The following is a 24,964-nucleotide window of genomic DNA, read 5'->3' as shown; positions in this document are numbered from 1 at the left end:
TCCATAATTGAATGTAAATTGAACAAGGTCAAAAGTAATCAACGCATTTTGGGCTGTATATTTTACACAATTCTTCACATACTCATAAATTAGATCAAAACAACAGTTTGATCTCGTATTAATAAACACTTATAGTCAATCAGGCAATTTAGTCTCTTCTGAGGGGCATGAACTGCTCGTGAATTCCTTTTTCGTCCACAAGAACAATGTGGGCGTTGTCTCCGCTGTAAATGTCTCGCTCGGCAGCTGATATGAAGACATCTTTGATCAGACTGATTGCACGCTCTCTTGTTACGGGCACAAACTCACAATTCTCCATATTCTTTTGACCCAGCTGCCAAACAGATACCGTTACCTTAGGTTCATGGTTAAGTTTAAGGATAAAATTGCCAAGAAACTACGCGCTGCATGTCTTGACAGGCAAAACTCTACTTATAAAACATATCTGGCAGATCGCCAGAAAAAGACCGCAATAGCTTTGTAGATCTGCAGTCTTAAAAAGGTAGTAGAACAGATCAAAAAAGAAACTTCTTTTTACTAAATGCTGAGATGTTATATTTTGAATAAGAATCTGTTTAACATATTGATACTTCTATAAGCTGCTCTCAAATAACCTCAACTGGAGAGGCACACACTCACTTGAAAATACTTCTCTGAGTTGAAGTAAAGAAAAGTCAATTTGAGAGTGGGGAAGCCATATTTCAGTGAGATAGGTCACGTGTGACAAAAAACTTAATCTCGCGAATGAACAAAAAAACTAGCTCCAATAAGAGTGAAAAATGACGTCACGCACGAACTTCAGTTGAAATTGCTCGATCGAATGAGCAAGCAGATTTGAAGAAATGGTGAAGTCATATAGTCGTAACAAAAATCTTGACGCAATAAATAAAAAACAAATAGGATGCCAATAATAGCCTGAGCTATCGCTTTGCAGCTAATGATTAAAAAAATTAATACAAGAATTAACTGAAAATTGAAACTGATCAAAACGGGCATGTGCAAGTTAGAAAAAATAAGAACGTCTGCACCAGTATTTCCATTATACATAGCCAGAAGTTGGGGTCCAAGACTTAAGGCATTTTTAAATTCGCAGGTTGCGTGTTTTAAGCAAGCTTACATGACTGTTCAGAAGTCACTTCGAAATTCTCGCTGAACATCTCGAGCCACAAGGCGGTTCTCGATAAGCGCCAATGTTTTCAATGCCTTCAAGCAGAGTCATGTAACCTCTACAATAAACCTTGATGCAGCCCAAAGGTACCACCGAACGAAAATGCCATCATTTTATTGAAAATTGCATGGCTTTAAATTAAAAATTTAAGGGAGAGATTTTCTTTCAAAAGAAACAAGATAAAGCAAACGTTGTGATTGTCGCTACGCTATCAGTAGTACCAAAACACGTTTCTTCTGAAAAGCCAGAATTTAAAAGTTTAATGTAATTTTTATAATTAGCTCTGCAATCAGTAGTTCTCCTACTTAACAGAGGAGGCAAGCATTCTTCAAACGAATAAATTCACACAGTAATGAAAACACAGCAGATTAAGTTTTTTTCCTTAACAGATCTCTGGAGTAAAGTGCATTTAAAAAAGGCATTCAAACAATTTTTCCGAAAAATATAGTAACCTCTATAGTTTCAATCAGTAGCCTGTTTTGCTTTCATTTTTTCTTCAATTAGAGTTTTTCATCGAGTGGAAGGAACTATTACCATTTTTCAATTTCGAAAACAAATATGAGATCAAAATTCAATAAAAAACAATGAAATTCACAAATAATAGCAAAAAGTTAAAAATTTACATACTAAGCTATGCCACAACAGAAAATCTCAGCCAAAATGCATGATCAGATTGGTTTTGGACTTCAGCTACTTAGCGGTAACGTCACCCAAAAAGTTGCTTTTTGGTGGTCGTAACAAAAATCGAGGGCGACATGAATTTGAAAACACAGCTGGAAAATCCATAATCAACTCGAGGCAAAACCAGACTCAAGCCGCAGTCAACCTGCTACTTAAATCAATTGTTTACCTCATGATATTATTCAATTCGAAACAATGAAGGCAAGAAAACGACAAAAAAGCAAAAGCGGATAAGTCTTCTAAAGACAATCTCTAAAACCTCTCATTTAAAAAAAATGAACTTCCGACTAACAATATTAAAAATATCAGAAGGATATTTAAGAAAAAAAAACTAAGAAAAAGGGAGGAAGGGGAAAGCCCAAACTCTTTTACAAAATCCTTACGCAAATCTACGAATTTTGACGTGTAACCAATTGTTCGATAACCTTTGGACCATTTTTGTTCAAACCACATGACAAACCACAAGAGAGACTGCATTAGACTGCACTAGACATCAAACACCACAGCGGCAACAGAAATTAATATAAAAAATATCATTTGTTTCCGTATAAATATGACCACCAAGCATTCTATTAGTAACAATGCCTATATTCCAAATGAGCAATTGACTATTAAAATTTTCCCAGAAGCGCAAAATAGAAGTAGGCAGAAACCAAACAACAATTGCAAACAAACGCTGATCGATTTGGCTTAATCGAAGTATGAAAACTGCGGGCAACAAACGGCGACCATTATATGTGCCATTTGAAATCCTATGCCGTTCTAAAGCTCGACCGAATAAATGGTCATCCGTGCTTGAAAAGAGATGAAAATGGGAAGAAATTTAAGAAGCGAGGAAGAGGGCTTCTTTTACCTGCCCTCAATCATACTACTTTTCCTGATAAAATTCCAAAATCCAGTTCAAAATTCGATCTCAATTAGCTCACGACAATACATGACAAAGGATATAGATCCACGACCAAGATCGTGATATACACGACAAAGGCCCGTAGAGTCATAATTTTGTAACTTTAAATTTTGTCAAAAAAAATTGGATCTGTTCTGTCCCCCCAGTGTTTTTATGACCCCCAGTTACAAATTATATTATGTTATATAGCGCGTTACCATGTAAGAAAATAGCACGTGCGCCTGGGGATCATAAAAAATTTATGCTTACTAAGCTGGGTGGGGGGGGGGGGGGGGCAAAACAGAATAGATCCAGAAAATTAAAAATTATTAGCACTTGACTCCATTTTAAAAATACCTGGTTATCTAGCAGAGGCTGAAGCAGCGCACCAGCTGATCCTAGAGCTCCATAGGGTTCCAGATCATAACATCCTACTGGATCGTAGCCATACACCATCCCCTTGTATTTCCCTGTCTGTTGGTCTTTCTCGCACCCCACCACTATGTTGTACACATAAAGAGGAAAGAAGCGCCTCGAGTACAACATTTTGGAAACAACAGATGCACTGGCTGAACAACTGAGCTGTCGTCCGTGATCAAATTGGTACATCTAAAATGAATTGGTATTCATTATTAGAAATAATTACAATGTCATAGCTAACACTGTGCGAAGAAGTTTTGAAGAGAAAAGTTGGAAAAAATGGGAAATGAAGGGCGTCTACCCATTGGAATTCTCACAATATACATAATTGTTTGCATTTAATATGTCCAAGTTTAGCGTAATGAAAAATCAAACATAACCGACTAGCGTCGGGCGAACTGCTCTCAAACGACAGGCGAGTGGTTGACTTCGTCAGTAGCTAGCCACGGCTTAGAGATGCTAGCTTTAGATTAATTTAAGGGGCGTGAGCGCAGCGGGGGGGGGGGGAGGATCTGATGGAGTGTGTGTTGGGGGGGGGGGGCAACGGTGGGAGGGGGGTCTTTGGCTGCAAGGGGCCCTTATGGCTTGAACGATGTGCAGGGGTAGGGTTGGGGGTCAAGCTCTAGGAACCGCCCTTCACACAATATAAGCCTCCAAAACCATTACTGTGAATCGCATACTTGGAGACTAGTGAGCTACTTACCGCTGCGCGCTACCTGTTTATCCCGTTTTTGAGGAAGAAAAGTCAAATGGGTCGGACGAAAAATCGGTCAAGCGAAAAATTGCATCAAAAATGACCAACAGGACTAATATAATTTCAACAAACTTCGTTTGAGAGCAATTAAAAATATAATTATGTGGTTAATTTGAACTCATTTAAAAAATTTTTACATATGACAGGGAAAGTAAAGAGCACAATGATTGCTATCAAAAACATAAACCGACTAACATCGGATGAATTGCTTTCGAACGATAAGCGGGGCAATTTAATTTTAAGGTGGTGCAGGCTTCCGCGTGGAGTATAATTGCGTCAAATACCTGAAAGCTGATAATTGTGGTTTATGAGCTAATCAAATTCATCTAAAATGAACCTTTGGTCTATTAGGAATGCCATTCGTAATTAAGTTGATTCAAAGCCCTGCGCCAAGAACATGGGGATCCAAATTTAAATGCGATCTCTATTACTTTTTGCTGATGCTGCAAATGTGAAAGGCCAAAAACTCGTGATTCGTACTGATGTTTTCCCTGATCCTGTATAGATATAGCACTCCACAATCTTCCATTTGAACAGCGCTTTGTTACCCTTTCACTCTGCTGAGAGACGGGTTGAAGATATAGGTCAGATTTAGGGCTTTCAAGGTGCCAAAAATGGTCTCCACGCAACAGATCAATCATATTCGAATTTTTCATTAGCGTGAGAAAGTGCATTTTTTGCCCTTTTGAGGCGTAATTTGTTAAATTCTTCGCTCATGTTTTGTATTCAAGGTTTTACTTCGAGTCATACAATGGCTTCATTGGCTTGTAGTCAAGCATAAAATGACAATAGTTAAAATGGTCCATGATTTGTTTTCACTGGCGAAGGGATTTTAGTTTTTTATGAGAATTAAAAGACAAGGCTCTATAATTACAAGACACTATAATTAGAAGACATTATAATTAGGTACCATAATTAGAAGACAAGGCAGTATAAATCTTTTAGAGCTGGGTCATGAGAATTGAATTTCTATATAAGTTAGTTTGTAATGAATCTAGTCTCCCTTCCCGCACTATGGCACTGCAAGAACTATCAATGTCGGTCGGCCGTTTGGAACCACGGCACCCTCTGAGGCATATGATAGCGCTGCGCAGAAGAGCGAAACTTATTCTCGTGCGTATTTACGTTATTGCGTCCGAGTATGATTCGTCTTTCTTTTCAGCAATTTTGTCAGCTATTTGTTTTATAGTGCGCGTTGCGGACAGTCCTGTGCCCCCATGCAGGAAAACACGAGGGGAACAAAATTACTCTTCTCGACGTCAAGTATTCGTTGCTCATACTTGACGCACTCTAACGACTCATGATATCTGTACGCTTCTACGGAGTTTTACGGGATGACTTGGCGAGTGGGAAGAAAGTAGTATAGTCGGTGCAGATGTGGGGGGTAGGTTCGGAGACGCTCCTGATTGGTTGAAATTTTGAGGGGAAAATATCAATTTTTGTGTAGTTATTAAGTGTTTACTTGAGAACAATAGAATTGGCGTGGGTAATTAATTGCTGTAATTATGTGAGGGGTAATTATGTGACAGGTTGAATTTTTGTTTACAAATTTCAGGTCATATTAAAATGTGAAATTAATTGGCGTGGGTTTTTAATTACTCTAATTATCTGAGGAGTAATTATGTGACATCTTGAATTTTGGTTTTGAAATTTTAGGTCATATTAAAATGTGAAATTAATTGGCGTGGGTTTTTAATTACTCTAATTATCTCCAGGAGTAATTATGTCACATCTTGAGTTTTTGTTTTTGAAATTTAAATCATTTTCAAAAATTGGGGGTTTGGAGGAAGCGTTTGATTATCTGTTGTTTCTGATTGTATGTTTATTGAGTTACTCAAAAAGGATTTTTCACCTTCGATTTTATTCTGCTCAGTTAAAATTATTCTAGTTTTGTTGTTTTGTTAATTCTTGACTTGTCATAAAAATTTATGCAAACTCAAATTGTAAATAGGTGACAATTTCCAATTTAAAAACAAATTAAATTGTTGCCTGTTACAGAAAAAGTTTGTGTCGAATATGTTCCACTATCTAAGAGAATAATTAAATAATTTTTTTCCTCCATATATTATGGTCCTATTTTTCTTTCAGATAATTGTTTGATTGAATCTCTTCTGCGATTAAAGTAAAGAACTTGGAACAAAACTTGATCATCCTGGTAAATTTATTCTTATTACAATTACAAAATTTTTTTTGTTTGTAATAGTTGATAACCTTTGAAAATTTCAGGTTTTTTTCGGAGTTACATTTCTCAACTTCAACTTTACTCCTTCATTTAACTGTGTTCAGAGCTTCTATTGAGGGATTTCTTTATCGCTTCTTATCAGCTACATTGTGCAAAAACAACAGCAGGATATCAGGTTAGTGTTATGAAGTTTTCGTTTGATGATGATTTTTTTTGTGTATGAACTCTTGTTTCGATAGGAGAAAAACTGATCTCTTTTTTTTTTAGAAATGGAAGTAAAAATTGTGAAAAAGGGGTGAGTTTGAGCGATACGTTTATCTTATCAACGAGAATCCTGATGATGTGTTTATTGTACATGAAAAATTAGTGGACAACACTTGGGTAATAATTGGAAAGGTTGTTATTCCTCGTATTGTAATGGAGAACTTCACTGAAGTGAACAGTAGTAGGAGTGAGACGATGATAGAGCTTCCCTACACACAAGTTGATCCCTGGTTTTATCGAACGGAGAGATCGGTTATCAATTTATCTTTGGGAAATCTCCCCATTGGTTCAGATATGTTGAGTGAGGGTGTTAGAGAGGAGTTTGCTGCATATCAACTTTCCAAAATGCCAATGTATGAGAACCAGTTAGGTTCTCTTCGTGATGAGGTTGATGTGAGGTTGTTATGGGGTCTGGGACCGCGAACGGAAAATGATAACGGAGACGTGAGTACACCGAGAATGGACGAGAATGAAACTTCATCGTCATCGTCTATAACGCGAGCACCCAAAAAGATGGTTCGCTTCCAAGACGTTCCATCAAAAAGGTTTTGGAGAGTTGACGAAGATCAGGAAACAGATGATGAATGTGAATACTGGGTACCGATAGTGAAAAAAGCTAGAAGAGGAAGACTTTTTGATGACTCGGATGATGAGCATGCAACTACCTTTTGAATAATTGAAACTACAACTGTTATGTTTGTACAAGATTGAAAAAGTTGTTGATTATAAAAAAATGAATTATAAATATTCAGCAAAATATCTCATTATAAAAGCATCGTCAACATTGAACAAGGACAAATTATTAAACAGTACATAGGCAAAGTAAATTGAATATAGTGCACAAATACTATCAGTTTGAAGTTTGGAAGCGATCAGTTTACGAGTTTTTCTGGTGAACTTAATGTTTGCATAGTGATTGATGTCTCTTCCAAGAGAGTCTCCATAGTAATAGCAACTGTTTTTTCGGGCTAATAGAATCCAGTGAATCCCTCTACCATTCGACACATCAGTGTTAACAATGTAGAAAGAGTTTTCCGGTATGTCGTTTGGTAATAAGTTCGAAGGGTAGCAACCCATAAACTTATACTTCAGAACAGGAATAAGTGCTACTATTTTTTCTATTTGTGTGTTATCCATTTTTCGTTACTTTTCCGTTTTTGTCAATGAAAATAGATGACAACTGTTCACCAGCGACTATTACTTCGATAGTGTTCGTTAAATTTTCTCTGAAGTATAGCTCAAGTCTCAAGCTTGCTGAAATGACATCAGGATAGTGAATCATCAGTTCTGATTGTTGTGTAGAGGTTAGATCAAAAACCAAACAAAAATGGTTTTCGTAGTCATTAATTTTAATGTTAGGACCGTCTTGGTAGAATTATAAAGCTCTCATTGTTTTAATGTATGGAACACAATTTCTACTAGTATCCATGTGCACAACAACTTGATTCCCTCTCGATATTTTGATTTCTCGTAAACCAAACTTTTGATAATGGAAAGGATTTCCACTTTTATCACCGGTGAAAGCACTATTTGTGTTCATCGCAATGGCGAGTGTTCGAATTGGAGCGTTGTTGAAAATGTTTTCATGTATAAATTGGTTTTGACCCGCTGGAATGATAAAAGTTCTGGGTTTAAGTTCCAAAGCATTAAACCTGGCTGGAGTTTCTACAAGTTTTTTACGAATAATTTGAAAACTACCTTCGTCGACTGTCAAGGTTCTTATTTTGAGATAGGTATTCGTTATAACTGCATGAATATTTTCTGATTTTGATGACATTAAATAGAACTGGGGTCGCGATCTGATTAATTTAATATGAACTGTAACGTTAGGTAGAAGAAGCCCTTTACAGTTAAAAATTTCGATTGGTAATTCACCATAAAACTCCATTTCCTCTAGATTGTCCTTCTTTCTTTTCACGATTGCTGGTTCGTGTTCAAAATCGCCGGGTGACTGTTCATAGGTATAGCCCTGACAACAACTGATAGATTCTTTTGTTCCCTGTGTACCCGAGAATTCGTTAGACATGAAGGCTTTATGCGCGTAGAGACCGTTTGTGGTGTAAACTTGATCTGTGTTAAATGTTACTTCACAGTTTGAGAACAAAGAGTGCATGGAGTTGTTAACTAAGCAAACATCATCCTCCGCGGTGACAGGTCTCCCATCTTTGACAAGTTTAACTTTCAGATACATGTCAACTTTTCGAAGGTCGGTGAAAACATTTCTGTCAGTTACAAATGAAAAGTCAATACTGGATTCATTGAGAGAATTTATTGGGTAAATTTTTTGTTCGTCACCTCTTGTAATAGAGTTCAGAATAGATATTTCCTCAAAGATATCTAAGCAGTCTGGTTGTACAGAATTTGGAATCATCGTTTTGTTTAAGGTAAATGTTTCAAGTAATCTTGACGACTGGTTTGCTTACGTGATTTTTTTGAAGTGATTTTTTTCTTTTTCTTTCGCGGAGCTTTCGATTTCTTCAGTTTAGACTTTTTCCGTGGAGGTCCTGCTCCCAACTGTTTCTTAAGAGTTGCAGTAGCTGTACGCTTTGCAGCTTTTTAAATATTACTACGACCTGACATCACTTCATCGATTTGAGGTATCGCGGCTTCAATTAGATCTTTTCCAATTCTTTTGGCTGCGGGTACAAAATATTTTTTCAGTATTGGGAAAGCGGAACGAGCCACTGTACCAGCAAAAGCACCCAGACCACGTCCTCTTTGACGAGGTACTCCGCTAAAGTATGGTAAAGAATTATAGCCTGCCATTTGTTAGGGGTGATTAACTGAAAGTGATTGCTTTTTGCGAAAGAGAAGAACTAAACTAGTTAGACCCCTATCAACGAAAGGGATTAACTCTCCAGTTTGTGATCGAAGTTCTATTTTGATTGTCTGAAACGAGTTTTTTAACAGTTTACGGAAATGAAGATTTTGAAACGAAGTGTAGCTCATGAATTTAGTAACCGATATATTCCCGTGTTGAACTTTTTGGTTGAAAGGAAAAGTTCGGAGTATAGGAGCTTTGGTATCTCCAATTATGCTGTACTCTACAATGTCTGTGTAAACCATTACAGAATGAATTCTGAGGATATCAATCGGGTACTGACTGATATGTGGACCTTTTGTGTATAGCCAGAAGTTGGATTTGAAACCTAAGATTGATGCTAAGTCTTGGCTTGCAACAATCAACTGGGAGTTTTCTGAGGGAAGAATTATTTTTACTTTGCTTGAAACATTATCCAAACTCCACTTGATGTTAACTTTCTCTTTCGGTCTTATCTTCCCCAGAGCATCATTCATTGCAAGAAGAATTTCTGCTAAGGACATATAAAGACCTGGAGCAATGTAAATAGGGTCTAGCTTAATGCTTAGACCTGTGTCAGGGTTAGTTTGCGTCTCATCTCTAGAATCGGATTTTGAATCAACATACCAAAATTTACCCTCGGAAATGTTGTTGTACGCTGATGGGTGCAAAATTTCTAGTAGCGCTACTTCCCACTCACCCTCAAAGTTTAACTGTTCGGGTAAAAATACTGTGAAGCATGAAAGTGTATTATCTGGATAAATTTTATCAGAAGCATTGGATAGCAACTCAACAATATGATAGTCCATAATCAAATGATTGTTTTTTGTAGTTCTTGTTCGTAGTACCGACCTTTTAAGGTTTCTCCTGTCTCATCTTTAACTTGGTAAGTCACGACAGTTTTGATAGTTGTTATTCGAACAATTTCGTACACATCGTCGCTGAACTGTGCTTTATACCCTTTGCGAAAACTTTTTTCTGCATAAGCTAAGCGAACTTTATCACCCGGTTGTAATTTCGGTTTTCTTAGCTTCGGAATCTTCATTTGCTGTCGACTGGAATGAAGAACTTGTAAGTAGTGGTGATTCCTAACATCTTTGGGCGCAAGACCTGTTGTGTTGTTGACTCGACTGTTCATAGTGTTCACAAACTCTTGAAGATGTTTTTTGTAGTGAGTGGTTTTACGTTCCTCAAGGAAACGGTACAAAATATTTTTGAAGGACTGAATGTACCTCTCAGCAAACAATGCTTTCTTTTCTGTGTGAGTACTATATACTCGAATACCCGCATCCTCACAAAAGTTCTTAAAGTCTGCCAAAAACTCTTTTCCTGAGTCTATCCAAAGTTTCCGAGGGAAAATGAGATCATTTTTTTCTGAACAAAGGTTGATGAAACAAGCTTTAGCTGTCTCTGCGCTTTTGTTTCGCATTGTACCGACACGAACAAATCGAGAGAATACATCCACAATTAGCATTAAATACCTCATTCCTCCATTACTGTCTGCAAGTTTGTCAACCTGTGCCAAGTCCATACACCAAATTTCATTAATAAAACGACATCTCACCTGTAATCGATCATGTTTACGCTTTGCTTGTCGATGTTTTGTATAGGAGGCTTTGAAATGAAGAAACTGTTTTACCAATCTTTCTGGAATTCCACTCACTCTAACGAGATTTTTTATAGAACCGTAGGCACTTTCTCCTTTGCGATATAGCTTAGTCAACTTCATCCTGTCAGAAAGTGAAAGGTACCCATCCAATTTTCTCTTGGTCCGACTTTTTAATTTGTTCGTTTTTGATGGCATTGGGGTTAACTATAAGATGGGAAGGGATGTTTACTGTATTTAGTACTAATTGATGTAGGTCCGTAAACGCTCGTTTCTTTGAGCTACGAATGGTGTCAATGAATGAGAGAACAGGAATATTTGTGTCAACGTTATTGGCTATGATTGTTAAATCGTTGGAGAATTTGATTGCGTCTGATTTGAACAATTCCTGTAATATTTTCTTTTTGTATCCGTTTGTTTTTATTTTCAGCATGAAAAATTTCTTCAGTTGTTCGGTTTTTTCACCATTAACAGTTTCCTCCAACTTTTGGTCTTCGGTTCCTTCCAATTCAACTTTCTGCGTTTGAGGAATAGATTTTTCAATCTTCTCTTCTTTTTGTTTCACGAATATTGAATTGGTGGGTGTTTGTTCTTCGGTTGAACTCACTGTTTTAGTAGTATCAAGTTGCACGTTTTTATTTGTAACTTCTAATGAACTATATCTATCCCACAGTTGTTGTGGTATCAAAACAAACTTTTTAGTCGAATTGTTTATCAATTTTTCTGTTCCCATCCGAGTTGAAGTTTGATGAGAACTTGGAAATCACGAACTGTCCTAGAAAATTTATAAGTTGTAGTCCGCGATTTGAGGATAACAAGAAACGACGTTCCTTCTGTGATGTGTTTTTGGATAGTATTCTTTTCAAACAACCCTCAAATTTTTTCACCTGTGATTTTTTGATGTTTTCAAATTTGCCTAAGACTAAATTTTTGGTACATTCACAGAGGAATCTAATAAATTCCTTGGAACAATTCTGGAGGACAATTTTTTGGAGGTTCGGCTTGAATTCTAGAAAGAGCTTTAGCATATAGAAGTTCTGCACGGTTATCATCGATCTCTGTTGTGCGAGCCTTACTGTTTGGTAGGAAGAATAAAGATGGAAATGATGTGGAATTTGTGCTGAAACGTAATATATCTGGAGTTCGCGGAGAGAGATCAATCATTAGATGTCCGTATGGTTTTGCTGTTGCGTCATTGTACCAGTACACTAATTGCTTACCTAAACCTAACTGTTTTCCCAAGACTCCAATCTGTTGCACATCTCGAGGAGATTTAAACAGAACGATATGTGTGTTTTGAAGCTCTGCATCCCTACCTCCAGAGTTTTTATGGTATAGGTTATGTTTTATGTAGAGACAGTTAAGCTTTCTATGTCTTCCTGCTGTTGCTAATTGATTAAATTCTTTAGACTTTGAAATCTCTTCACAGGAATCGTCAAAAATTATCAGATAGTTCGTTCAATCGTTTGGTAAATTTTCAATCAGCTCGAAATCAGGTGTTTCAATGAATTCGATATTATCTAAATCAGTCAACATTCGATCGTAAAGATTCTGATAGTATTTGTAAAAATAGATTATCTTATCAAACTTTGGATAAAACGTTTTATTTTTCAACATTTCGTAAATCAGGTAACTTTTCCCACAGCCACTGGGACCAACTAATGCCATAAAAACTCTTTCATCGGTTGAGATAATTTTATTCATATTTTCAACTTTTTGGTCAACGGTTTTTCTTCTTTTGAGGAGTAACTAATCTTTTTGTTATCAAATCAACAAATGACTTCTTGAGAATTGATCAAAAAAATTTCTTGCGTTGCGTTGTTGAATTAAAACCGTCGCCGCGTAGTTAATTTAATACCGCCGACGCGTCTTTAATTTAAAACCGCCGACGCGTCTTTAATTTAAAACCGCCGACGCGTCTTTAATTTAAAACCGACGACGCGTTACGAAATTAAATCCGGCGCTCGCGGTCAGGCACCAATTATTTGATATAAAACCTCTCAAGATCAATACAATTACTTACTCCAAAATTTTTTCCCTATGTCGGACGAGGAGATGGAAGCATGTAGCCAACAGAACTTGTCAGTACAGCCACCCAAATGGTCGTTTCCTCACACGTTTCAGCCAATGTTATCCGAATAATACTCATCGTAGTAAGAATCAGAATCAATAAGCACTGATACATAAAGACTAGAAACGATCTGGAACAGTTTTTACCACAAATTGTCCAAGGTTTCCTTTCTTGGTTTGTATGATCAAAAACAACATCTTGAGTTAAACCACCCGTAAACCCATCAACCTCATCTTTTCCGTTATTTGTTTCTAAATCTTTTTTCATCATTCCTGTTGTAAAAACGAACTGTTTTAAAGAATTGAATTCAATTTAATGACTCAGTTACAGAACACAATCAATTGACAAGACAGTTTACAAAGTTTTCAAAATCTTGCTGTTTTTGAAGCCAAATACCAAATAAGTGAACTTTTTTCTGAGCGCAATGTTTTGTAAAATTTCCTCCATGCTCCACTGGGTATTGTGCACACTGAGATTTTTTCAGTGTTCATGTATTGTTCATGTAGTTCTTCAGCTGTCGGACAAAGTATAGTATCCAAATCAACAAAATCTTCGTGAAAAATTGATGATAGAAGAGTACACTTCTGAAGTCCTTTCGCAAAGTATATCAATTTCCCACTAATATCGTTGGCTGTACTTTTCTCACGCTGTAATTTTATTTCACCAGTTGGAAACGAATCTTCCTTTTCAATCAATGAAATGTATTTCAATTTACTCCACCATAATTCACCATCAAGTTGTTTCTCTTCAATTATCTGAGGTTCTCGAATTAGATCTATAACATAAGGTAAGTAGTCGTAAGGTATTTCACCCGATGACCAGTCAATCTTGTGAAGGTTCTGGTTAACCATTTGGTTTGTCGTTTCTCCCATTTTTCAAGATCTTCGTACGGAAAGGGGGCGCAAAAAGAGAGTCCAATAATTGTACCATTTCTATACATCCCAATTTCTTTGACGATACCGTTGGGGAATAGTTCCACATCAACAACTACTACCAGATTCTTTTTTTTTTTTCGGTTCGACCAATTATCAAATATCAATTTTGTTGAATGAACAGTTCTGAAATGTTTTCAAGTATAGACAGTACAGGACTCCTGTCACGTGACCAAGTACACACTTATTCATCCAGTCAGGAGCATTCGGAATCATATAACAGTAACCGGGTCCTTCACCATAATTAAATTTCATAAAACCACATGCGTCGTGAATCATAGCATGCATTCTCAAAATTTTTGATCCTCCAAAAATTTTTTCGAGCTGTGAATTCCCAACACCGATCAATCCTCCATAGGGGCATAATTCGTTCACTTGATGAATATCAACATCTGCTTTTATTGAAAGACAAGTTGCAAGAAAATAAAGCTTGCGTTGACCTATGTCTAACTCGCTATAGTCACAACTCAGTATTCGTTTGTTGTTGAAAATTGTTTCGAGATTCATCTGATAGATGTATCTAAATCAATTTCGGGACTGAAGGTGTCTTCCTCAGGAATTTGATGAGATTGGATGTATTTGTACAAATTCTTATACTCACTCTCTGTTAAAATAACAATTTGACGAATTTCGAAATGATCTTTCTTGTACTGATAAACTATGAGTTTATACTGATCTTTGTTGAGTTTATTTAACTCAATCAGCCTTCGTCCGTTTGAGAACGATAATTTCGTGAGATTTTGAAACTCTGCTGGGAGATTTTTAGCTTCCAAAAATGTTAGTTGTAGAGTTTTTCGATGGTTTGCTAGCTCAAAAACTCTTAAATAGAAAAAAGTTACAGATTTTTTCTCTAAAGTTTTTAAAATTATTCTACGATTTTCTCCAATGTTAATCATACTACAATAAATGAAAGAATTTTTTGGAATGAATTTTTTATTTTTTTTTGTACACAAAATCATTAGCATCAACAATGACAAATTAATATGAGTTCACATAGTTTTAATCTTTTTTGTTGTTTAACATTGATGTTGAGGTTCTTCGGAAAGATTCACGCGCCATCTGCTCAAAATTGCATCTGAATGGTCAATCATTTTTTGCATTTCTCCCACTCGAATGGTGACACAACCCTTCTTCACGAATTCAGCATCAACCGACTTTCTCGTAAAAAGTTTGATTTGGAAGTATGTCCTGGAGAAGTCTTGTTTTTCGTACCAAACTGTTGACAGTCGTAGTTTTCGCCTAGCAGTCTCCAAGACATCCCAATACTGATCACAGTACTCAGCATCTTGCTCTGGTGTTAGAAATCCGTAATCTACCACTGCGTTTCCCTCCTGTGAAATGTTGTTTGGATTCCTTCGGAACGATTCTTCAGCAAAACGCATTATTCCTGGGAGGTTGTAAACAAGTTTTTGTACCTCAAAGATAGAGAGGAACATGATCTGATGTAATATCATTTTTTCGGTCGTCAGACGATAAAGTTTTAGATGAATCCAATTAGTGGGTAGATTGTTTCCATCGACTGATTTAGGCAATGAAAGTCGGAAAACTCTATTAGGATAAGCAATGAAATCAGCAAAATAGTCAGATTCATAAGCATCTTGTAGAAATCCAACCTCCCGATATTTTTCCAACATCGATTTGCTCTCCAAATTTTTTGTTGAAATATCATTTCCCTGTTCACTCATTATGGAAATAATTAATTTGTCTCAATTTTTATCACCAGTATCCAAGGAAAACAAATAAGAATGAGATTCGAGTGAAAGATTGAAGAACTACTTCGTGTTTATTCTGATTGGATGATAAAAATAGAATGATGCTATGAACTAATTACTGATTGGTTATCAGAGTCGGTTGCGTCATTATAATATAATATCTTCTTCCTCGTTAACCAATAATCTATCAGGTCATGACATCATCCTATTTTTATTCATACCGTCATTAGATGTAAACAACAATTTATGACCCTTTTAATCTATTGTATCCTTAAAAGGAAATTTAATGTTAAAAAAAGAAAACAGGAGTTGAAATGTTCGGAGTAAATTACGATTATGGCTTGTGGACACTCTGAGTTGTTCCCACCGTTTTTCCTTACTTTCAGTGATAGATGTGTTCTTCTCTGCACAGGTCTAAAATCTAGTCCTATCTTTCTCGAAAGATTTGAACAGTTCTCATTATCTTCTCATTCATCATCTTCATGTAAAAACAAGAACTGTAACTTCCACACACTTTTGTACGATCGCTCAAACTCTATCTTTTCACCAGAAAAATTTGATCTTATAGAATTTAGATATCAGACAGTTGATTGTTTGTTTACGGCTTACCATTACTATTTCAGAAACGTACTCAAAGAGAGTGGACAACTGTTCCAAAAGTTAACTGAAGCCTCAGAATTTCATCGAAGTTTACCGTTTATAGCTTTGACAAGACCGAGTGTTGCTAAGAAAAGACTTCTCCGTAAGCGTTTTAAATTTTACCAGAAGCAAAGTAGATATCTTTTATCCTCGAACACATCCAATCATCTTACTGGTTGAACTGAAGTCATTCCTATCTCCTTTTTGTGTGACCTGTCAAAGATTTTACAATCAGAACTTGGAAGTGAATTTCTACAATTATTTTGTTCTATTTCCAAAGGTCAGAGAACGTTTCAGTCTAACCATCTTTCTTTTACTATCAAAAAATAGTCATGGTCAAAAGTTTGGAAACGAAAAACTGTGAGCAGTGTGGGAAGCGGATTCTTCTGAAAAACTTGAAAAGACACCTTGATACTCATAATCACCCTTTCAAATGTTCGTCCTGTCCTTCCTCCTTCAAAACGAAAGTAAGACTACTAACTCATGTGCGAATACATGTCACGAACAAGAACAAATCCTCCAGAGACCGAAATATTTTCAGTTGTACCAATTGTACCAATACGTACAGCACGTTTTATCAACTTCGCAATTACATTTCAGAAACTCATAAGATAACTATGAGATCAGAGAATCTGGATCCTGTTGACTTGTCCGAATTTGATAACAATCCCAAACTTATGGAGGAAATGAGAAGTGCTCAACATTTTTTACGTGACAGTAAAACGGAATTGATTCGTAAAAAAATTTATAATTTTAGAATCAAAGAGATCGATACTAATGTGTTGAAAGAAAAAGTTGAACTTATCTACAATGAACTCTCATGCTCCGCAAAAGTTAACCTAGCCTTTGGGTCCGTGCTACAAAACGTACACGAAGAGGATACATTCAAGTATTTTTACCCTGCTGATAACAACACCATATTCCCCACTCCGTTATTGTTATCGAACTTCTCTGATATAGCTGTTATTCAAAATGAAATTGATAGAAGCGAAATTTTGGAGAGTTTGATATCAAGACGACCAGATACGAAGTGGATTTTCCATTCCGTCACTAATGTATCATTCTTCGTTTATCTTTTAATTGATGTACCGTTGGCTTGTAGTCAAATCCACTTACCTGAATCGCTCCTAAGACACAAAGGAATCAAGTGTTTACTTCGAGACTGTAACAGGAAACCATACCATGATAACTTATGTCTTTTCCGTGCTGTTGCTTTCGAGTTGTCTGGTTCCCAAAATTTAGCAACAGAAACCTTCAAACTCTTCGAATCTTTCATAAATTTAACCAATCAAGACCTTTTCAATTTCCCTGGTGTCTGTTCCAATCAGATATCAATAGTTGAAAATCTAGTGAAGTGTAATATACAACTGTTTGAAATATGCTACGATGAATCCGGAACGCTCTGTGGACAACTCAGTAGGAGGTCAGCACATACTTATCAGCAAACAATCTCTCTCTTACAGTATGATGATCACATCTGTTGGACGGACGATATCGATACAGTTCTGAAAAGGTTCAGATGTTTGACTTGTGATCATTTCTTCAGTCGAACAAAAATTCTTTTAAAACATGTTCCTAACTGCAAAGAAAATATCAAGCATGTTTATCCTTCGGGACCCTATCAACTTGATTCAACAATTTTTGAACGTTTACAGGATGTGGGTATAGAAGTTGAAGCAGAGCATAAAATGTTTCAAAATTTAGCTGTTTTTGATTTTGAGTCGATAACGGTTAAAGATCATCAACTCTGTGACACTGAGAGAACGAAATGGATTGGTCGCCATGTTCCTGTTAGTGTTTCAATAGCTTCCAACCTTCTACAGGAAACAGTTTTCTTGTACAACTCGGATCCCTTCGAACTCGTACGCTCGTTTTTAACAACTCTGGTTGGATTATCAAATGAAAGTTCAATTCACTATCGTAACCTCTTCCGAACACAGTTTGACGTTCTCGAAAGACAATATCAAGATTTGAAAAATCGTCTTCCATCAGAGAATGACGGAGAGGATTTAAGTGAAACATCGAATTTTTTGAACTCAATGGCTGAAGCTGAAGATACCGCTGAAGAGGAGGAAGAAGATCATGAACTGAAAACATTACGTTATGAACAAAGAACTTTGAGCAAACTAAGGGACGATATAAAAGATTACGTTGAAACTTTACCAGTTTTTGGTTTTAACAGTTCTCGCTACGATCTAAATCTAATCAAAGAGTACCTGATAGATATTCTTTTGCGAGAGTATCAGTGCACTCCTTCTGTCGTCCAGAAATGTAATCAATTTCTAGGCTTCAAATGTCTTGGTATTCAATTTCTTGATATTTTGAATTTCTTGAGAGGAACAACTAGTCTTGACAAATTCCTCAAAGCCTATGGTTGTGAAGAGTCAAAAGGATTTTTCCCTTATGAGTGGTTCGACAATGTTGATAAGTTGAGTTTAAACCACCTTCCTCCCATCGACTCTTTTTACAGTAAATTGAAGAATTGTAATGTTCTTGAAAGCGATTTCAGAGAGTTTGAACGAGAACTGCGGTGTGGGAAGAGTGAACATGAGGTTTTGAAGAAACTCAAGTTAACATCAGTTCCTCTAACCAAAGAAGAAAACTATGAGAAGTTACAATTTATTTGGAGAGAACAAAACATGACATCTTTTCTTGATTTCCTACGTTGGTACAATAACAAAGATGTACAACCAACATTAACAGCTATGATAAAGATGAAATCATTTTATCATAACATTAACATTGACATGCTTAAACTAGGTTTAACACTCCCTAGTCTAGCAAATCGAATACTTCACAACTCCACGTCAACTAAGTTTTTTCCTTTTTCAAAGGAAGATAGTTTTTATGATGACTACATAAGAGAGTGGTTAACTGGTGGACCCAGCATTATTTTTAACCGCTATGCCAAAGTGGGGGAAACTTTTCTGGAGAACACTGACAACCTGTGTAGAGCTATTGTTGGTATTGATGCGAGTCAGCTATACCCTTATGCTATGACGCAACAGATGCCTTCGGGTGTATACGTCAAATGGGAATATTGTGAGCAAACGAACCTTTTTCACCCTCGACGTAACAAACGGAGTTATTTCGAACAGATAGTTTTACAATTCATTCAAAAGAGTAGGCCAGAGTGTACAATACAGACACAATTCACAAGTGCTAAGCAGAAAAAAATTGGACGTTTTGCAGTTGATGGTTACTGTGCGCACTGCAATACAGTTTTTGAGGCAATGGGATGCTTTTATCACTTTTGTACATGTCAAGAACTGAAGAATCTTTTACTTGAAGATATTGAAAAAGGATTGAAGAGACGTGAAAGGACTGAGTATCGACGCGACTACATCAGAAACTTAGGATATCAAATTGAGGAGATTTGGGATTGTACCTGGTGGACATGGGTTCGCGAAAACAGGAATGGTGCGAAAAAATTTATGTCCGAAAATTTTCCATATGTTACTTCCATGCGAGAAGATCAATTAGTTAACAAGATTTTGAGGGAACATTTTTTTGGTGTAGTGGATTGTGAGGTCCAAGTACCGGATCATTTGAAAGAGAAGTTCTCAAAGTTTCCTCCTATTTTTAAAAACTGTAACGTATCCTTGGATGATGTTGGTGATCATATGCTCAATTTTGCAATGGAAAAGAAAATCATGACCCAACCAAGACGTATGTTAATTTCAAGCATGAAATTACAACGCGGACCTCTCATTACTCCATTGCTTCTATTCTATTTAAAACATGGACTCATTTTGAAGAAGATTCACTTCTTTCTACAGTACACACCAGTTAAGTGTTTTAACTCTTTTGTGCAATCGGTTGTTACTGCTCGGCGTGAAGGAGACAAGAACAAAAACTCGACAGTGATTGCGGAAACTATGAAACTTATTGGCAATAGTGCGTACGGGTATCAAATTATGGATAGGAGTCGTCATAGTCGAACAAAATACGTCCTAGGAACCGCAGTCGACAAACTGATCAATAATCGATTCTTTCAGAAATTGAACGAACTTCCTAGACAGATTTATGAAGTAGAATTGAAGAAATGTCGAGTTGTGCACAAGGAACCTATAATTGTAGGTTTTTTTATTCTCCAATACGCCAAATTAACAATGCTACAACTTGTGTATGAATTTTTCGACAAATTTTGTGACCCTTCCAAATATGAATTTATCGAGACCGACACTGACAGTCTATATTTAGCTATTTCTGAGAGAACAATTCCCGAAATAATCAGATCTGATAGAGAAGATGCGTGGACTTCGCTACGTTTAGCAGATTGTCGCCCTGACTTTGAAGCTGGTGGACAATACAACTTTTTCCCTCGAGAATGCTGTCCGGAACACAACCACTTTGATCAGAGAACCCCTGGACTGTTCAAAGAAGAGTTTCGCTGCCATGAAATGGTGGCTCTGTGTTCAAAAACATATTGTTGTTTAGATGAGACCTCAGGAAAAGTAAAGATTAGTAGCAAAGGAATAAACAAAAACACTTTGTTGAATGATACCCCAATGGAGAAGTATTTGAATGTTCTGCTACACCAAACTGAAATCGAGACAGTAAATCGTGGCTTTCGTTTCATTGGTAAAAGTAAAGTGTGCACTTACGAACTAAAAAAGAATGGATTGTCTTACTTCTACCCCAAACGAAAAGTGAAAGATGATGGAATACACACTGAACCGTTGGATATTTGATTTCTCATTTTCGTAACATTTGAATTAAAATAATTTGTGAAGTTTTCTTTTTAAGTCATCAGAGATCAAGTGCACTGTTCACGCTGAGGCGTAGCACTCTAGTTAAGCACAATCTAGCTCGGAAGATTAAACGGTTCTCTCAGATTGGGTAAAACGAAGTTAATTTAAAAAATTCCATAACTGGCAAAGAAACACCTTGAGGCCAGTCTCAAGATGTTTCTTTGCCAGTTATGGAATTTTTTATAAATCTTTTTTTTTCATTTTTTAACCCCAAAAATTACTTACAAAATCACTCCGCAATCATGCTTGTACTACATGCACTCAAAAACTCATTTCAAGATTCAATGTCTAATTATTGCACAATTTTTCATCAATTTTTACCCAGAAAATCACTTAGAAAACACCCCGGAATCATGATTGAATTATATGTGGTCAAACGCTCAATTCCAGATTCAGTGTCCAATTTTTTCATGATTTTTCATCAATTTTTACCTCGGAAATCACTTAGGAAACACCCCGGAATCATGCTTGTATCATATGCACTCAAACGCTCATTTCCAGATTCAATATCTAATTTTTCCATGATTTTTCATCAATTTTACCCAGAAAATCACTTAGAAAACACCCCGGAATCATGCTCGTATTATACGCACTCAAACGCTCATTTCCAGATTCAATATCTAATTTTTCCATGATTTTTCATCAATTTTTACCCAGAAAATCACTTAGAAAACACTCCGGAATCATGCTCGTATTATACGCACTCAAACGCTCATTTCCAGAGTCAATGTCTAATTTTTACACAATTTTTCATCAATTTTTACCCAGAAAATCACTTAAAAAACACTTCGGAATCATGCTTGATTTATATGTGGTTAAACGGTCATTTCCAGATTCAATGTCTAATTTATACATGATTTTTCATCAATTTTTACCCAGAAAATCACTTAGAAAACACCTCGGAATCATGATGGTATTATACACACTCAAACATTGATTTCCAGATCCAATGTCTAAATTTTGCACAATTTTTCATCAATTTTTACCCAGAAAATCACTTAGAAAACACCCCAGAATCAAGCTTGAATTATGTGTGGTCAAATAATCATTTTCAGATTCAATGTCTAATTTTTGCACAATTTTTCATCAATTTTTACCCAGAAAATCACTTAGAAAACACTCCGGAATCATGCTTGAATTATATGTAGTCAAAAGCTCATTTCCAGATTCAATGTCTAGTTTATACATGATTTTTCATCAATTTTTACCCAGAAAATCACTTAGAAAACACCCCGGAATCATGCTTGTATTATATGCACTCAAACGCTCATTTCCAGATTCAATGTCTAATTTTTGCACAATTTTTCATCAATTTTTACCCCCAAAATCAATTAAAAAACAGTCCGGAATCATGCTTGAATTATATGTGGTCAAAAACTCATTTCCAGATTCAATGTCTAGTTTATACATGATTTTTCATCAATTTTTACCCAGAAAATCACTTAGAAAACACCCCGGAATCATGCTTGTATTATATGCACTCAAACGCTCATTTCCAGATTCAATGTCTAATTTTTGCACAATTTTTCATCAATTTTTACCCCCAAAATCATTTAAAAAACAGCCCGGAATCATGCTTGTATTATATGAACTCAAACACTCATTTCCAGATTCAATGTCTAAACTATATCTCTTTCTCTCTCGCTAAAATAAAAAGACATCAATAACGTAAATTATTACTGATGAAAAATATATATAAAAATATACATATATACAGTTTATTCACGCTCGGAACAGTTGACGGATTAGTCTCCGAGCAACTGTCCGAGCTTGCCTCCTCTTCAGATAGCGGCTTCTCCTTTGGCGACCTCTTCTCGGTTGAGAAACGGGTGCCAAAGCCCGAGCCACTATCCGAAGAAGTTGTTGAGGAGAGCTGGTTGGTGGGTCGGATGGTGGAGGGCTAACAGCTTCGTCTCTGGTGGCTGGTGAGTTGTTGGGAGGAGGGTCGGCGGCTGACTCCCGACGCTCAACCACTGTCCCCTCCTCTATATCCACTCTTGGATGGAGCACACTCCCCACTGCTGGGTTGAACCACCATCGTTCCAACAGAGGGAGCCACAACCAAACACCATAAGGTGCACAGATCTCACAGTAACACTCCTCCAAATCGTTCACGCTTTCGTGAAAAGTTCTCATTTTGCAAATTTAAAATTTGGGTTTTACTGTATTCAGGGTTTAAAAGTGACACAATGAATCTATCCGTACCAAACAAAAATATCGTACAATCTATCATAAAACATCTGCAACTAGCTTACTCGGTTTCGAACATTTCATATCACTCTTTGTTTTATTCATCTAACCCCATTTCTGTTTCAAACATAATCTGAGCGAAATTATACTCCTTCTTTTGTTATTACTTTAAATAAAATTTTAACACCTTCAGAGTAATTAAGTCCACTAGAGGAACACTAATTCAATTTCTTTTGTTTAACCCATACTCTTTTGTTATTACTTTAAATAAAATTTTAACACCTTCAGAGTAATTAAATACACTCACGAAACTCTCATATGATTTCTTTTGTTTAAACAAAGTTCGTTTAATTAACACACACGCGCGCAATAATTATATCAATAATAAAATTAGTTCACTTAAAGAATAATATTTTCTAAAACCTTGTACTGGGATTGTAAGAATTTCAGCCAATCAGGAGCGTCTCCGAACCTACCCCCCACATCTGCACCGACTATACTACTGAAGAATCTTCACATCATTATTTCTTCGATGTGAAGATCTTCACATCGAAGAAATAACGGCTCCACCTGGACCCCCCCCCCCCCCCCCCCAAGGTCATTCGCTTTAATGTCTAGTCGCGCGTTTTCATCGGTGCAAGTAGTGCAAGTTATTTTGTGTATAAAGTACTCGCCTTGAAGCAACTGAAGAATCGGCTCAACTTCGACATCATAGCAAACGTCATGCATAATCTTAGCGAAGGTGTATCGGAGTTGGGTTGTGTTTAGATTTTATCACAATGGATAAGTACCAGACGCATTGTAGTCTGCCAAATAGTCTCCAACTATTCAAATAGATATGAACGACATAAATTAGTTATATATTAATCGGATATAACAATGATGTCCAATGACAGCGGCTGCATTTAGCAACCTGTTTTAATTGTCCTAAAAAAACTTTGTTTACAGAACTATACAAATTCCTTTTATATTATCTGCAATTTTTTGCGACTACTATTTTTCAGGGTCTTTTCAGTTTATGCCCCCCCCCAGTACGTTATGAGCACCCCATTTAGAGAGCACGTGTCATTACATTGTAAATCATTATGTAAAAATATGGCACACGCGTCTGGGGGTGCAAATAATATGCGCCCACTAAGCTGGGGGGCACAAACGGAAAGGATCCAATTTTCAAAATCAGCAGTATATATTTAACGGATTCCCCTCAAAGTTTTATTTCTCTAACCTTGCTTCTCGTTTCAAGTATCTTCATTAAGAACTGGCAGTCACCGTGAAACCCAACCTGCCCTACAACAGTTGAGTCGCTAACTTTGTGAATTCGTCTTTGCTCACGAGTCCAGATCGTGTAACCCGTAGACAACCGAGTATCACTTCCGATCACTGCAAAATCTTCTCCTGAGATAGCCACAATACTCCTTAAATTTACCTAAGTTGAAACTACTGAGAAATCATTGTTGTAAAGTAAAGCCGTGCATTAACTAACCCGCCATTCATATCGTAAGGACTCCATCTTCGAGACATTTCTGCCACTAAAAATCACATGGAAATATATTCTATATACTCCTACGCTCTGCATAATAAAAACATAACCGACTAAACGTCGGAAGAATTGCTCTCGAACGACTAGTGGGAGCTCTAATCAATTGTAGCCTGCTTCAGTCGGGGGAGGGGGGAACTAAGAAGCTCAAAAGTGGGCTTCAAATAACCACATTAGAGGATAACATAAACCATTATTAAAATTGAAAGTGAAAAATGGCACCAGTTTCGGCGCACTTTTCATTCAACTTTTAGTATTAAATTGCCGCCAATTGAGTTCAGTGATTGAGAATTTTAGATCACGCGAAACGCAAGAAGTCAAGGGCGTAAAAGTCACTCAAAAAGTCAAAACCGTCAAGCGAAAATTTT

General features: G+C 36.6%; 1 protein-coding gene across 1 annotated transcript; it reads right to left on the bottom strand.

Moving 5' to 3' along the window:
- Nucleotides 1-24,588, bottom strand: LOC142334783 (proteasome subunit beta type-1-like). The gene is made up of 4 exons (XM_075383078.1): nucleotides 24,543-24,588; nucleotides 24,285-24,474; nucleotides 3,093-3,344; nucleotides 1-334 (listed from the first exon to the last, which is right to left on the bottom strand). Exons 1-4 carry the CDS (start codon nucleotides 24,578-24,580, stop codon nucleotides 149-151), a joined length of 666 nt encoding a protein of 221 aa, XP_075239193.1. The 5' UTR covers nucleotides 24,581-24,588; the 3' UTR covers nucleotides 1-148.
- Nucleotides 24,589-24,964: the final 376 nt, after the last annotated feature.

This window comes from Convolutriloba macropyga, chromosome 2 (assembly GCF_964194025.1).
Source record: "Convolutriloba macropyga chromosome 2, txConMacr16.3, whole genome shotgun sequence".
In the NCBI taxonomy this organism is placed as follows: domain Eukaryota; kingdom Metazoa; phylum Xenacoelomorpha; order Acoela; family Convolutidae; genus Convolutriloba; species Convolutriloba macropyga.
The sequence above is the reverse complement of the archived record's forward strand: the minus strand, read 5'-3'. Positions and strand labels throughout refer to the sequence as shown.

What these genes read in the sequence shown, in the direction of transcription:
- LOC142334783 (XM_075383078.1), bottom strand. Translation starts at nt 24,580, where the DNA reads ATGTCTCGAAGATGGAGTCCTTACGATATGAATGGCGG. An exon ending in CCTTACGATATGAATGGCGG is followed by an intron (nt 24,475 to 24,542) that starts GTTAGTTAATGC and finishes GGTAAATTTAAG; the next exon opens with GAGTATTGTGGCTATCTCAG. An exon ending in TACTTGAAACGAGAAGCAAG is followed by an intron (nt 3,345 to 24,284) that starts GTTAGAGAAATA and finishes AATTCATTTTAG; the next exon opens with ATGTACCAATTTGATCACGG.